Source organism: Schistocerca nitens, chromosome 1 (genome assembly GCF_023898315.1).
Source record: "Schistocerca nitens isolate TAMUIC-IGC-003100 chromosome 1, iqSchNite1.1, whole genome shotgun sequence".
In the NCBI taxonomy this organism is placed as follows: domain Eukaryota; kingdom Metazoa; phylum Arthropoda; class Insecta; order Orthoptera; family Acrididae; genus Schistocerca; species Schistocerca nitens.
The window spans coordinates 991412661-991429867 of NC_064614.1; the positions used below are offsets into that span (position 1 = coordinate 991412661).

The 17207-nt window shown below is 41.2% G+C and overlaps 1 protein-coding gene across 2 annotated transcripts in view; it reads left to right on the forward strand.

Moving 5' to 3' along the window:
• Window positions 1–17207, forward strand: part of LOC126195225 (ran GTPase-activating protein 1) — a 137322-nt gene that overhangs the window by 75707 nt on the left and 44408 nt on the right. For both annotated transcript variants that reach the window (XM_049933753.1, XM_049933759.1), the window contains exons 7-8: window positions 14997–15165; window positions 16009–16101. In XM_049933753.1, coding sequence (XP_049789710.1) covers window positions 14997–15165; window positions 16009–16101 — 262 coding nt within the window. The remainder of the gene's footprint in view (window positions 1–14996; window positions 15166–16008; window positions 16102–17207) is intronic.

Genomic DNA, 17207 nt, shown 5'->3' on the forward strand with positions numbered 1-17207 from the left:
CAAAGTAAGTTCGGTTTCTATTTCTATCTGCAGCAGCGCTACGATCACAGTTCCGAGCATGTGCGGCAGTTACTCTGACTCAAGGAGAAGATATGTACGCCATTTTCAGATTGCTGCTGCCGACGTGTGCTTGATGTCTGAACCAATTTCCCACAAACTTTTTCACGTCCTCGTTGTCCAGGAACCTCTTCCTATGTGATGCCTCCTTCAGGGCCCCAAACAAATGGATTAACTAGGTGCTAAATCAGGACTGTAAGAGGAATGAGGCAGTACTACCCAGTCCATTTTGTCGTGGTTTCACAGGTTAGTTTGAGATAATCACAAAAAACTGGACCTTCAGCATCCCAAAACACTGTCAGCATGACTTTTCCTGCTGAACAGTTTTGAATTTTTTCTTGACAGGTGAGTTGGTGTGCTTCCACTCCGTGCTTTGTCTTTTTGATTCTGGCTCATAATAGTGAACCCAAGTTTCGTCACAAGTTATAATTTTGTTGAGGAAGTGCTCACCTTATCTTTCATAACGTTACTTTAGCTTTGTGCACAAACTCAACCTTGTTTCCTAGTGTAGCTGCTTCAACTCCTTTGGGACCCATCTTGCGCATGTTAAGCGGTACTTCAGCTTGTTACAGATAATGTTATGAACTGTACCATTACTAACTTGAACCGTACGAACTATCATTTCCACACTCACATAGCGGTCGGCATGAATAATATCATCAATTTGACTTTCAAGTGAGGGAGTCGAAACTGCAACTGGTCGGCCAGAACGGTGTTCGTCAGTCACTGAGTCGTGACCATTTTTGAACTGCTCTACTCACTTGTAAAGATTTGCATGATTCATACAACCTTCACCATAAACTTTAGACATTCTGTAGTATATATTCACTGGTTTCTCATCTTCAGCAAGTAAAAAACAAATAACAGAATCTTGTTCAACTAATGTGGATGTTTCAAGGGGACTCACCATCTTGAAATGTGTTTTTGAGGTAAAGTTGATACATCAGCTGAGCAGGGCTCATCACAGCGATATCAAATGAAAGGTACCAATCTGGCCTTACTAACAGTTTTTTCCCCAGACCAATTGTCTCTTTAATTATTGAATGACCCAGTATGGGAGAAAATGCAGAGACTGAGGCAAATGTGGAATCTGAAATTATAATGCAGTTGAAAAAGAAGTTAATTACTAGCATCACAAGCAGCGAGAAGATCCAGCTATTGACACTTCTTCTGAAAAGTTGGAGCAATGGGAGGACTGAAAATGAATTTGGGGCCTCAATCTACTTAGTGAGAAAAGCAAAACTATTAGTCAAAGAATGTGATATCTTAACAACTCCCAATCCAAAATGTAGACATGTCCTAAGTGAACACACTGTGAAATGTGTTATAGAATTTTACAACAGAGAAGATATAAGCCACTGTTTGCCTGAGAAGAAGGATTTTATTTCTGTTAAATAAAACAATCCCAGGGTTCATAAATAAAATGTCTGGTGTTGGAAAACACGAAAGAGCTGTATCAAGCATTCAAAGATGTACATCCATGACTGAAAATAGGATTATCCAGATTTTGCCAGTTACAACCCAAGAATTGTGTTCTGGCTAATGCAACCAGTACCCATAGTTTGTGTGTTTGCATTATTCACTAAAATGTGAATCTCATGTTAGAAGGTTGCAAATTGAAAGTGTTGACATGTAATGCAGACTATCAGCACATAGAAACATTGTCTGGCTCAGATAATTTGTAATCCCACACAGCTAAAATGTTATGTCAGCATGTGATAACTGCCGAGGTGCATATTCTTTCATGGAATACATAGGAGAGTTGTTTGATGAAAATGGAATTGATGAAGTAACATACAAACTGTGGACATCTAGGAATATAACAACTCTGCAGGTACGCCTGTTTTCTGTGGGAGACTTATTGGTAAGCCTAATTGACAGATTAAAAAAGGCTCCTGCTACATTCCTTCATAGCCGGCCAATAGTCTGAATATCTGCAGCATCTGAAAGAGAGACTTTCTGACAATGAATACATCGTTATATGTGACTTTACAGAGAATTATGCATTTATCATGCAGGATGAGTTCAAAGGGCTTCAGTGGAAAATGTGCAGGCTACTATCCATCCATTAATGTTTATTTTAGACATTCCAAAACCGATTTAAGTGATCACACGTTATTTTTTATCATATCAGAATACCTTAAAACACGTCACTGTGTGTGTTCATCTTTTCTAACGTCATTTGGTTAACTTCATGATTTTCCATTTCCATAGAACACCCAAGTACATTTATTACGTCTCAGATGGTGCTGCAGTCGAGCAAAAAACTGCAATAATTTTTCAAACATATCTTCTCAGCAGAATGATTCCAATGTCTGTGCAGAGTGGCATTTCTGTGCCTTACCCTATGGCAAAGAGCTGTGTTAGGGTATCACTGGTATAGTATCAAGAGACTTGCTGCCCCTGCCAGTCCGCAATGCTTCTGCAACTCTCAGATAATTATACCTTGACAGCTGTCTGAATGGTATTCCAAAAACCCAAAAGATTGTACTGGTTCACTTTCATTATACAACTAACATTGAGTATGATGAAGAAGGATCTCTTCTTCAAGGGGATTTTGCACAAATCTGCACCATTGCAGGTATCCACAAATTACAATATTTTATTCCCCCTGGCCATAACAAAATTCAAATGAAGGTTTTTTCCAATTCACCAGACATCAGAAATGAATATGTAACACAGACCCAAGAAGGCTCCTACCTTGGTGATATCGCAGAGTTCGTTGCATGTATATACGGAGGTCATTGGTGGGTTGGATGTGTGTTGAATATTAATAAAGATACCAGTGGAGTTACAATTAGCTTCCTTACAATCTGAAGCTGTGTGCTGAACCTTCCACAAATGTGGTTTGGCTGGAACAATATCATCATGTTTTGCATTGAAAAGACGAAAAGACTTTCACAAATACTAGCTTCTGGCCATTAAGGCCTTCGTCAGAATTAGACGGCAAATACACATACATACACACTCACGCAAACCCAACTCATGATAGCAGTCTCAGGCAACTGAGACTGCAGTCATGTGAGTTGGGTTTGAGTGTGTGTGTGTGTGTGTGTGTGTGTTTTTGTTGTCTAATTCTGACGAAGGCTTTACGCACCAAAAGTTATTATTTGTGATAGTCTTTTTGTTGTGCCTATCTGCGACTCAGCATCTCCGCTATATGGTGAGTGGCAACTTTCGTTTTTACAATATTGTCACAGTCCATCCTGGATTTTCCATTGTTTGATGTGTGGTGCAATTATGTTATTTGCATTTTTCATTCCCTTGTCGTGTTATGAATACACCATATTTGATAAAATCACCATATTTGATAAAATCAGAGATAGTCAGGTTGGCAGCTGTGCTGATTTGGCATGGAATGACTCATAATGTGGTTACATTTATCTGTACAAATACTACATCAGAATCGTATCATTAAGATTTAATCGGTAATCAAAACCATGAGGTTAATTCAAATGAAACCTGGTCAGTGCATCTACCTTTGCCTTACACGTAAGGTGGCACCACGTAACTGCGGGTAAAATGATGTCATCTATTGGTAGAGAGACTGACGCATGTGCACAGTTTGATGTTGCATAGTGCCAGTGTGGTTTCACGCCAAAGAGAACGTGGTCACACAAGCTATCGTCCACTTCCAAACATGCAGGCGAGTAAGCAGGAACAAGGAGGGAGTAGATTTTTGGCGGTGGAGGTAGTTGGAGGCCGTGAAATGTATCGACGGGTGAAGGCTGTGTACAGTGAGTAGTGTCTGCGTTGTTAAAATGTTGTGGAATGGTGCAAATGATTCCTTGAGGGGCGCGAGTCACTGGAAGACGATGCTCGTCCTGGACAGGCTCATCATGTCATCACGCCAGAAATGTTTGCGGAAGTGAATGCGGCGGCAAAGTGTGTGACTGGGCCAGGCCTGGATCTGACAGCAGCCTACTAGCTGCTTCAAGGATGGAATTGACCGGCTAGTGTCGCAATGGGATAAATGTGCCAACAGTTTTGGTGACTATTTTTGAGTATGTGTATTGTGTGTAATCAAATTTTTGAGTGAATAAAATCGTTACCATCACCTTACACTAGTGACCGGGTTTCGTTTGAATGCCCCTTATATTAAGAGACTAAAGAGGTCAGTGGCAGCATTTCCATTGTTGCATTCGTTATATTAACTGGGAAGAACTCCATGCTGAACTCAGTTAACTAACTTCATCTTTGCAGTATGCACATAGTTTATCATTACATTCTTCGTATTTCTTTGTAATGAAGCTCGGTATCTCAACAAACAGATACCACTCATTCCGAGCAAATGCAACTAGTTCTGTGGCCCCATTTCATGAACTGCCCAATACAATGGACCAACCTGCTGGGTCACAGTTGCTTTCCACCTACTCTCCTCTGTGCGTAGCTTTCCAGCTCCTCTCCTCTGCCCATAATACATTCTTTCCCTGTCTGTCCCGACATACTATTTCCTAGGCTACCTTCTTGCCCATAAGACATCTTTTCAAACTTTCCTGTCACATTCTCCCGAAACACCGAATTAATAGAGACATCATTGGCGGATGTTCTGCTGTTACATGCACTGCTTCCCACCAGACCTAGAGCAGTTTAATTGATATCATGGTGACTAACGATATCACACATCCATGTCTCAGCATCTTACTGCTTTGGATCAGTCAAGTGTAATGTAAAAAGAGAAAATCTGAACCATCTGATTCTACTGTGATTCTCAGAGCGTGCTCTACTTGCTCAGTGCTGAAACTTGTGTCAAGGAACAGCAAATCTTTGTGTCGATCGAGTGCGCTGATCGGCTGGCCTCGGGTCAACAGGTCTAGCGCTTCCTGGTGGCAGACAGTGAAAACCTGCATTCACCTCTAGCACAAAGAACTATTTGATTAATTCCATGTGAAATTCAAGATTGTCTTGTGTGGAAGTGCCTAAGTTGGTTGTGCAGTTTATAGGACCTGCAGTTTACTTTACCAAAAACTCCTTGAAAATATACCCCACAACTAAAACTGTAGTTAAGTTTGTATTGAAACATTCTGGTAAGTTTGTATTCTTCCCAAAATATGAGTAGTTTTTCATTAAAAAAAAGTTCCACTTCTTCTCTTAACTGACTAATTCTGTATGTTTCTGAGTGTAGAGAACTAGGCGGACAGATTTGTCTGAATACCGTGTTTATCGTAGATGTCTGCATAAACAGTGTGGATACTGGTTTCCTTCATTAATCTGGATCTGAATTTGATCTTCGAGTAGTGAAGCTTTACATACGTTTCTTGAAGTTTGTATCCAACTACAGCAGTTTATGGATAGCTGTTGTTTCCATGTAACATATCTTTCAGCAGATTGTACTTGACGATAGCAGAACGACTATTGCAATTGTATTCACAATCCTGGAGTTAGAGAAGTATTCATTAATGCATTGGGCCGGAATGGAGAGTCAGAAACAGCTGACAGGTTTTGTGATATAAGCTAGCTAGCTTAATAAGTCTAGTATTAGGGCAAGATCTACACGTTACCAGTGTTGATTTACTTTTTATAAGTGTTTGCTGTATTTTGAAAATTGGGCTACTGCAGTTGATAGTCCCAGTACTAGAGGCATTGAAAATTTTCTTGTTAAAGATGTTTCCCATTAAGGAATTGCCTGTAAGTTACACTGTGTTGCAGGAACTCAGGGTTATTGGTGTTACCACTTCTTTGGGTCAATGGTGTAAGGTTAAAAAAAAAAAAGCCTGTGCTGTCTGATTGCCATTAGCGTTTTGCCAATAAATAAAAAGCAAATGAAAATTGTCACTGCTAAAGACAGTGAGTTAAAAAAGTAAAGCACATTGTCAAAACACGCTTTCTGTGGGTAGAACCATGATAACATACATGACAGTATGTTTCTTAGACACAATTTGTAAGCTTATAAAAGTCCCTGAAATGAGATTTTACATTGTGTGTATGGGAAAGGAGACATTCTGCATCAGATTCTTGCAGTAAATATTGTTTTTATTTTATCAGTTTCAATTTTGATGAAATTTTGTATAGATTACGCACTTGAGAATGCTAAAATTTCATATGTGGAAAGAACAACACTCTGGCAGCATTGCTCTTTCCACAATTTCCTGGAATATCAATGTTTGAGAAATTAGAATATCAATGTTTGAGAAATTAAAGATTACAAGTCAGGAAGAGTGATCTGGAAGTGTATTCTGTAGTAGGGCCATGGAGGTTAAAGAGTGAACTGTATTTCTCAGGTTCTCAAATGATGTTTTGTGTTCCTAAAGTAAAGAAAAAAGTTTGGAAATATTGACAATAAAAGCTTTTATTACTTCCTATATTGCAGTGCACAGATTGCAACTATTTTTCCATTTTCCAACATAAGAAATGCACAATAACCAAAACACGTGAACAGTACACAGGTGACTACTGTAAGGTTTCACTGTCTGCCACTGGAAAGTGCTATATGGTGCAAACTCGAGGCCAGCTGAATGCAGCCAATCGGTTCGCACGATCAATACCAAGATTTGTTCTCACCTGGACAGAATGTGCTGAACTACCACTTGTTACCTCTGTCTTATTATTAGGAAAGCAAGTTCCACGTTCACTTAATTTAATTCTAACCTAAAAGCTACTCTTACTTGAACTTCATCTATCTATAGATCCCCCAGGGGCTCAGCATTTGGTTGCTGGGTATGGGCTTGGCGACCCTGGGTTCCTGAGCTGGGGACTGGTAAGTTCTACCAGTCCTCTGTTACTGTAAGCTCCGAGCTTGCTTCAGTGATCCTCTTGTGGCAGAGCAGTGGAATGTTGTCCATCTTGGAGAACAGGGGCCTTGGCGTCACCACCTGGACTGCTCAGGCATACAGGGCTCTGTCTGAGTCAGCGGTTATTTCCCTAGAGTCTCGTGGGAACCCTATGGAGCAGTCCCATCAAACTACTACTGCTAACGAGACGCGTGTACCATCAGATAGTATCTACATCCATTCATCAAAGAGAGCTCAGTTGGTCAGTCCTCCCAAGAAGAAATCTCAGAATGATAGTAACGAGGTATTAGTGTGCGATAACACCATTATTGTAAGCAGAACAGGGGAACCTTTGAGAAGGTCTCCCTTTTCTGTACTCACAAGACATTGGAGGGTATTGCTGGGTTCCTACAAAGTGTCAAATTATTTCGTAATGGAACACTTCTAATTGAAACTGCCAACTCAAACCAAACATTTAAGCTTCTGGGATGTATCACCTTAGGTGACTACCCATAAGGGGTGGTTACCTGCTCCGATATAATGAAGATGGACCCCATGGAGTTACCTGAAGAATGGAAAAATATGGGTGTCACGGAAGTGCAGTACTATATGAGAGTCAGTGGCACATTGGAAAAATCTGCAATATTTATTCTAACAATTAGTACTCCAGAATTACCTGAACACATCCTTGCAGGCTATATCCGTCTTAAGGTTCGCCCATTTGTTCCTAACCAACTTCCGTGCTTCAGATGTCAGAGATTTGGTCATAGCACTATGGGTTGGCTACGTGTGGAAATTGTGGAGGTTTGGCTCACAAATCAGGCAATTTTTGTTTCCTTCCTCCGAAATGTATAAACTGGCCCGGCGATCACCCAGTGAGGAGCAGAAAGTGTGAGGTCTACAAGAAGGAAAGGAAAATTCAGGAGTTGAAAGTCAAGAGATGCATACCCAGTGGTGAAGCTAAAAAAAGCTTTCAAAGCTGTACAACCTCTGGTTTTTCCTATTTCTTTTGCATAGGCCCTTAAGAAGCAAGTCGTCATGTGTGATGCCTCCACACAAACTCTCACCCTCAGATTCAAGTACGAACACATGCACTTGTCAGTGTACCTGTGGGGGGAGGGCGTGTAAACGCTATACTTGAACCAGAAATCATTCGGAAGCCGTCGGCGATGGGTATACCACCTAAGCCACCTAACACTGCCCACCGTCAGAAATATACTAAGTCCTCCCCTCAACCCAGGCACCCATTTTCTCCCATAGATAAGAAAAAACCACCTTCAAAAAGTAGTTCACAGTCAAAGAAAGTAGCAGTTAAACCTTCGGACTGGCAAGCTCTCTCCCTCTCAGATGAGGACTATACTCTTGAGGACATGGACTTCCAATGGGAGGAATAGGAGAGACAGAAACTGGCTAACGTTCCCCTGACCTTCCTGGTAAATCACTGCCTCCAAGGGAGAAAGACAAGACCAACCACGCCTCAACACAACATGGTAACAGAACATCCTAATTCACAGGACTCAAATTAGAAGTCGGAAGATAAAACGTCAAGCACAGCTTCTACATCATTCAGAACATAATTCAGCTATATTGACAATGGATAATAACCACAAAGTACACATACAGCGTTCAGAACAGCCGCTGCTAGAAGAAAATGCTACAGCCGTTGCTGTTGGTCGGCACACACCACGGACAGAGCGCCAGATGTGGCACGGATCGCAGAGGGAATGCCTAGCGCAACGTACGCATAAATACCAGACTCATTCCACACTGGAATCAGTATCAGACAGCACCTGAAGAAGACAGCGAGTCACACAGTTGAAATATCGTGCAGGAAGGATGCAAATACCGGCAGAAATGCAGTTAATCAACATGACAACTCCTCGACAGGAAAGCTTGAAAAATTACTGTAGTATGTACTTAAAAATGGATGAAAAAAAAGTTGTGAGAATGTAATATGGAGTACAAGTTTTCTTGTACTGTGTCAAGCTTAAGATCACTTTGGGCCTCTGAAGACACCAAGACGGCACCACATTCCATCCCTATCCGTGTATTTGGAGGTCTGATAGATCCAGATCCTTTAAACACTCAATAGCACATATCCCAAATGGCTTGGTAGCATGAGGCTGATTCCTGCTGTTCAACGTTGGGTTGGACCACTGCACTAAATGCCAATTGCTGAGGTGACATTGAGATTTTCAGTGCCTGTTGATCCACAAGGATACAGCATCAAATCCAGAGTGGTGGTTCACCAGCCTCTGCACACATACTCTGAACTGAGCTGGTCCGAAAGGCTCCTGTCGATACCTGATGTCATCATGGTGGACAGTGTCTAACATCTAGAGGAGGAAATATGTGCTAATCCATAGACCACACTGCCATAATCTAAACATGATTGAACAGATGCCTTATAAAACTGCAGGAGGTGAAACCTATCAGCTCCCCATGCTTTTCCACTAAGGCATTTCAAAATATTCAATGACTGGAAGCTCTTTGTTCGTAGGCCTTTCAGATGTGGCAGTCAAGTTAATTTCGAGTCAAATAATAAACCAAAAAGGCACAGTTTCTTGAAAATGTAAAATATTGTCCCCTGTTGTGAACAATAGTTGGTTAAAATTTCAATGAGCACATTTAAAATGGACACATGTAACCTACTCTGATGAGATCCGAAAACCAGTTGGCCTGGCCCAGGTTTCCACTCTCCTAATGGTCAGCTGCAGCTGCCTCACCACCACTGTAACATAACATTGGAGGCTGAGTAGAAGATTGCTGAGTCATCCACAAACAGCATTTGACAGGGCTCCTGACTGCAGAGGAAATGCCATTGATAGCAGTGGCAGACAATGCGACACAGTACACTGCCTGGGGGGCCCCGTTCTCTTGAACATAGCAGTCACACAAGGCATTGCCAATATGATATCGAAAACGCTGGTCCTTGAGAAAGGATTGGATAAGAAGTTGCACATGTCCATGTACTCCACATTCATGAAGTTGGTGAAGGACGTTGTACCTCTAAATAGCGTCGTTTGCCTTTTAGAGGTCAGAAAACACACAAATCAAATGGTTTTGGCATATGAAGGACTCCTGTATCACCGTCACAAGTAGAATTAAGTTGTCAAGGGTGGTACATAGCACCTGAAACTGCACGGGGAGCTGCTCAGATGACATCGGGATTCAAGCAGCCAGCTGAGGTGGCAGTTGATCATGGTTTAAAGTGTCTTACCCAAACAACTGGTGTTACACACTGGTAACTGTTAGGGGCGCTACAGTCCTTGCCTGGTTTCCAGAATGCCCCCTTCCAAGTGACTGGGTACTGTCCATCAAACTAGATCTGATTGAAATGAGAGGAGCTGTCATTTCACTTCAGAGCATGGATGACAAAGCGCAATGGATCTCATCAGGTCCTGGAGCAGTGTCTCTGGCCACAGATGGAGCCCATTCCAGTTTCCAACCAAGGGAGGTAGCATAGTGTCCAGCACACTGGACTCTCATTCGGAAGAATGATGGTTCAATCCCGCATCCGGCCATCCTGATTCAGGTTTTCCATGATTTCCATAAATCACTCCAGGCAAATGCCAAGATGGTTCATTTGAAAGGGCATGGCCGACTTCCTTCCACAACCACACAGTCATGGCGGACTTCATGTCAGCCTCACTGCTGGAAGGAGGTTCTGCTTACACAAGGCTGCACATCGGACATAGCTCTTTAAACACGTGGCTTTCTCCTCCAGCAGGAGGATCCAACACTCAGTGAAGTTTGTGGTGTGCCACTTTCAATTCAGCATATATTTTTGGCAAAGAGTGTGTATACTGATACTTTGGCAGCCCTCAGTCTCGATGGAGATCTACTCACCATCCTACCGATACTGATTTCAGTGTCACAAGCGTGGTGAAATGTTGTAAATTGTCAGGCCTCATCCCTAAATTGGTGGGGAAGGGACGCAGACTTAAATGCATTACAAACTGCTCCACATGTGGGTACAGCCTTCATCCCCACTCTTGAGAATGGCACGCTGACTTTTTGTCTGGGTGCTAATGGCCATGATGTTTAGCACCCCTCACCTTGAGTCGTCATATTTACATTTCTCATTCTACTCCACAAAATTTTTTATGTATGAGAAAAACTATTTTGGCCTATTCCTATGTCCTCTCGGCACCCACAAAATCCCACATCTTAAGTCAGGTGCACTCCTAGCTCTGGCTTTGCATAGTGATCTTTTTGATGCCAAACCTAACAGATCACACTGTGTGACTTGGTACAAGGGCCTGAATACAAGTTACACTGCGTACAAGTTATTAGTGTTAGTGGTTTGGCCCTCAAGCCAAATGCTGCAACTGTACCTACACCTGACATATTGAACAAGACTTTGAGGGTACAAAGATACCAGAATGAACTGATGACACAAGTGAAAAGTTTGTGCTGCTACTCTCATATGTTGCTGTCCTAGTTGAATCATTACTTGCAGTCATCTGCCATCAGAATGATGCATACATTCTTCACCATTGTTGATCCATTGGTCTCCGAAACATCCCACTTCTGACAACATAATTGGTGTAGGAGTGAGATGCCCCATATTGGGTGCCGAAGTCGAGTGGATAGGAGTGGCTGCACAGGAACAAAAGTCAAACACAAAACAGTTCTTGCTTGTCAGAATGTGCTCAACTCTTCCATGGATGTCGTAGGATTCTTAGATGGCTTGGGAGACAAGTATGACATGTGGAGAAGATGCAGACAAACCACTGCTGGATATAAACCATTTCTTTATCAAACAAATGTCACTGTATGACTCTAGAAACATTTTAAAGTCTCAAATGTGTGTGATTTATATATGGAGATTGAGGCGATGAACGAAAATTTGTTCTAAGCCCAGGATTTGAACCTGGTCTCCTGCTGACTAGGCAGATGCAATAACCATAATGCCACCCTGGTACTGACGCCTGGATTTCGAGTGGGATCTCTGCTTTTATTCTGTGTTGAGCTACTATTCCAATACATTTGCAGAGCCTCTGCAGTGGTGTTAAGAGTTTAGGGGAGTACTAGATGGGGTTACGGGATTAAGTGTGAATGGGAATGTGGATTGAGGGGGGGGGGGGGAGGTGTGCTTGGGTAGTCAGTGCAGTTGTGCAAAGTCACTCTGCCAGGGTGGCGCAGTGGTTAGTGCATCTGCCCAGTGAGCATGAGACCTGGTTTTGAATCCCAGCCATGGTACAGATTTTAATTTTGTGCTTCAGTCTGCATGTGCACATCATAGTTCTTTATTAATTCCATTAAACTCTACTCCACCGTGCAACTGGTCAGAAGTGGCAGCAGACAGAGATGGGGATGAACATAAAACAAGACTTTAATTAATGGTACAGTCATTTAAGAGTGTTTCCATCATCATGTAATACCCTGTATGCAAACCAGTGAAAAAACTTTGGTTCAAGTCCACATATGTTGCCTATAAAAGGTAAATGTGAAGATCTACTTAATGAGTTATTTGTTTGTTCCATGAATCAGTTGTACTACACATTATAAGTAGCTTAGCACCTGCTGCTTTTCTTGTATGATCTGCACAGACTTTTTTTCCTTTTCTGTAATCAACTTTTTTATGTTGTTCACAAATTGCAATACCTTCTAAACTTTCCTTGCTAATTATGGCCATAATAGAAGCATGATATTTCCCAAATGCACTTCTGACCAAAAAGTGATTCTGGTAGCGACAGTCAAATGTTTTTGTTAATCATGCCTTTTGCATTCTAGTGGCGATACTTCCATAGGAACTGAACTTTCATCCCCTAACACATTCTTTATATTTAGCAGGGAAATGAAATACCAATTTTCATACTTCTTTCTTCAGAATTGCCTTAATAGCAACGTATTGTCAAAAAGTCTTTCATCCCCTATTTTATCCCCTTCGTAGCAGAATTTCGAACAATCCCTTGTCAAATGATGTCTGTAGTGTAACAGGTTTCTATCCTTAGCAGTTTAGGCTGGATGGTGATCAGTCAGAGTGAGAGTCAGTCAAGACATTGCCTTCTATATATAGAGATTATGCGGAGCAAATTAATTTATAAATGTTAATTTCTATTTACTTGTAACAATGGGGCACAATGTTCGTTTACTAGTGAGGCCGAGGGCTTCAGGGATTGCTGCTTGTAACTAGTTACCTCCAACCATTCATTCCCCACCACACAACACACATTTTGGACGGTGATAAGGGGTATTAATCACCTTGCTCATAGCTGTCATCATTCCAAATAGTAGGTTTTTCATGAAACTTGGACAGTGTTGATCAGGTGTACATTTGGGGCACCAGATAAGGATGAAGGCTCCAAGTGCTACTCTGAGATGAAGAGGTAGGTACGAGAGACATTCGTGGTGAGTTGCATTAAACTAGACAGAAGGCTGATGACTCAGAAAAGCCTTCCTAAGCTGGGCTCTGGTCAGTCACTTAGTACTGTAAGCTCTGTGGTGCTCCAGTGGCCATCATTGAGTGCCACAATTGTAAGTTGTTTGACACAAGGAATGAGGATCTTGGCTTAACCTCCTGGATTGTGAGGATGGCATAAACCTCAATCATGGAGGTGAGCTTCGTGCAGAAGTGGTATGTGACAGGTATATATAAAAAAAAAAGGCTAGGACTCTTACTGCACCTGATTTATATTTGCCTTGTTCAGGGATACAGGACTCAGCCTGAGTTAACTTTTAAATTGCAAGCTGATAATGGGAGTGCGGTAGTTTCCGTTCAGCTAATAGGTAGCTAATCCACCGAGATCATCAGTCAAGAAACATTCTTAACAATAGCATCACACATAGTGCTTGTAGAATACTTCTATAATCAAGAGCAAAAGCATTGTTTAGAGGTTGGCAAAGCGTCTAATAATGGGACACGTTTATTGGAGAGAGCTTCTTACATCAAATTAGACAGTTGTTAAGTGCAAAGATGCTGGGCAAGTTTTTGGTAGCCAGGGAACTTTGAGACTCTCAAATGTAGCAGTGCACATAGACATTGACAAATGAAACAGCTGTTGAGTGCAAAGGTGCTGGGTAAGTTTTCAGTAGCCAGGGAATTTGATGAGACTCTTAAATGTATTAGTGCACATAGACAATGAAGAGTTAAGGTTAAGCAGAAAGGGTAAGTTTTGTTACATATATGAGGAATATAGTGAAGTGGGTCAGTAGTTAGCTTGAGTTTGATTCATTGATTTTACTGAAATGCATTACAGTTATCTTCTCAATGTTGTTTGTCAAAATCCTTAAACAAATGTGCTCTTCACTATGAACACCTAAAACCATTGCATGTGAGAGACAGACTACATTTGGACAGTGAAGACAAGATGTGCATAAGTAGAAGCTCTTGTACAGCACCAGAGCGGAGTAAAATAATCTTTTTAAAATTGATGTTATTTAGCAGCATAGCTCAGTATGTTTGGCACCTTGTTTTTACAACTTAGGGCAATAAATGAAAGTCAAGCTCTGCCAAATTGGGATTCCAACAAGTTTCTACTGGCAGTTTAATCCAATTTTGAGTGTGTTAGTGGTTGTCGTAGGGTTAAATACGAAGAGTAGGATGGTTGAGGCAGAATTCTGTAGTTTAGTTAAAAAAAATTGTTATAACTTAACAAATGTGTGAGGGAAAGTGCTTGTTCTGATCAAGGTGGGTTATCTTCTTTGGAATATTCTTGGTATATTCTGATGTGTTGTCACAGTGATTTTTTTGTAACACAACAGAATGAAAGTAACTGCTTCTTTCACCAGTTCATTCTCTGAGCCACATGCCTTAAGTTTGTTTCCTCAAACAGTAATTACTTCTTCTTTACACTTATCATCAATTTTGTTATTTATCTGATGCATCCCCCAACTTCTTTTCTTATCTCGTCTTATATCCTTAAATTTCCCAGTGTATCTCTTCTTTCAGTTCCTTGTCACTTGTTTTATGTGTAAGTTTAACTAAATTTGGTGAGCAGTAAATTGATTAATTTTTGGATTGATTCATTTGTAAATTCCTCTTTCTTTACACACACACACACACACACACACACACACACACACCACACACACACACACACACACACACACACAAAATACTCTTAAAGAGTACTGATATAGTTGCTTGCAGTTCATAGCTGCTTTTCAATGCTGATATCTTGTTTCATGTGGACCATCTTCCAACAGATATGCGAATTTTTCCTGCTAATATCTAAACGGTTTCAATAAATATTGTGTATGTTCTTCCAATGTTCTTTGCAGTGAAGATGAAGATGAAGAGGAGGAAGATGATGATGACGAAGATAAAGAAGACAGTGAAAGTGTGAGTGAAAGTGAAGAAGAAAATAGTGTAACAGAAGGACTAGAGGAAGTTGTACATATCCAAATAACAGATAATAAATCAGTTACTCAAGTTAAAGATGATGTGCAGGTAATTGTCTGTAGAAATTTAACAGTATGTATGCATGTTCAGTCTTATTACTCTTACAATTTTTTGATCAGTTTAAATTGCAAAGCTTTACATTATCTACAAAAACTGAGGAACCGACTAACGCAGGCATGTTATGATCTCGATTAACATGTGGGACAGCTAATTATCCAAGTTTGACATTTTTAAATCTAACTTCATTAATTTAATTCTAACATGAAACATTCTGATGAACAGAGATGCACTAGTTTTTAATGTAACTTTCACTGCCAAAAAGTCCTGAGCAACAAGAAATACTAATGTGATCAAAATTTGTTTACTTGCCCCTTCTCTCCCTCCCTCCCTCCCTCCCTCCCCCTCTCCCTACCCTCCCCATCCATCCTATCCCCATCCATTTCTCTCTCCCCCTCCCCCTTTCCCTCCCCCTCTCATACACCCTCCCTCTCTCATACATCCACCCACCTCACCGTCCCCCACCCCCAACACCCTCTGCCTCCCCCTCCGCCACCACATATCTCCCCACCACCTGCTGCCTCCCCCTACTCCATGCCCCCCTCTATCGCTCGGCCCCCATCCCTCCCACCTCTCCGCTCTCCTCTGTCTTGCCCCCACCCCGCTCCGCCTCGCCTCTGACTTCCCCACCCCACTCCACCTCGCTTCTGTCTCCCCCTCCCCCCCACCACTACTACCAATCTGCCTCTCTCTCTCCCCCACCCCAACTTGCATCTCTACCACTGCCCCCGCCCACCCTCCCCATCTCTCCCTCTCCCTACCTCCTTCCTATCTTCCCCTCCCTCACACACAGATTTGCTGTTCTTATATTATGAAAACACTCCTGTTTTGCAGGTGAACCTAAAAACATTTTTGAATTCACCCACGGCAGAAAATTTTGCGAGCATAGGAAGTGGACATGCAGAAATAATTATTGCTGAAACAAAGGTAGAGTGGGATTATCTGGTAACATTGTATACCTCTTCAATACAAACCATAAGCTAAGCTGTGCCAGAGAATGTCTGTTGGTGAAAGACACACATTTGGAGCATTTAATCTATTAAAAAAATCTTGTAACTTTCAGTGTAGATATTATGAATAAGGTCTTTGAATTTTTGGCATTATTTAACAGAGGTGTAATTTCCAAATTCTTCATTAGCCTGTGCATAACTCTGTAGATAACTATCATCAATCCCGTAATCTCTCAGATCAGCTAAACTCGGAAAGTTTCAAATCGAGGTGTGGTGGTTAATAGGTTTACTTAGTTATTAGAGTTGCCTCTGTGATCTCTTTCTAACTTTGATAAAATAAAAAGTGTACCACCAGTGATTTCACTATCAACTATGTAGAAAAATGAAACAAACTCAAGTATGAAAATATTATTTAATTATGTTAGTGTTATGCTTATGTGCAGTAATGACCATATTTAAAAAAATAGTTTTACAGAACAAAATATTACTTCCCTCCACAAAAATGATCACAGCCTGTCTTTCACACATGTATTTATTTAATTATATAGGGTGAGCCAAAAAAGGACTTTACAACTTTGGAATGATATAGAAATTTATTGTGACAACTTACAGAATCAGTAGATGTCATCTTGTAGGATACATACTCATGCTTGATTCATGTCGTGCGTCAGTGCCCCATTCTGCCACCAGGAATGCCAGCATAGTGCACAGTTAAAATGTCTAGTTTCATTGCTGCGGAGCATGCTAGCTGTGTGTTTTTGTTTCATTAAACAAATTCTGCAACTGTTCGGCATAAATTTTGTACCGAATACTCCAAAGAACATCCAAGCAGGCCTACAATTTGCTCCAGGCACAAGAACTTCATTGAGATGGGTTGTTCAGGGTGACTTCATAAATCATCAGGTCGCCCAAGCACTGATGATTATGTCAAATGGGTTAGGGAGAGCTTTGCCCGAAGTCTGCAAAAATCAGTGCACTGTGTGTGTGTGTGTGTGTGTGTCATGAGACCAACATTCCATAAAATGCTTTGTCGTGAGTAATGTGGACTTTTACACTTAAAACCATAGAGATGTAGGTAAGATT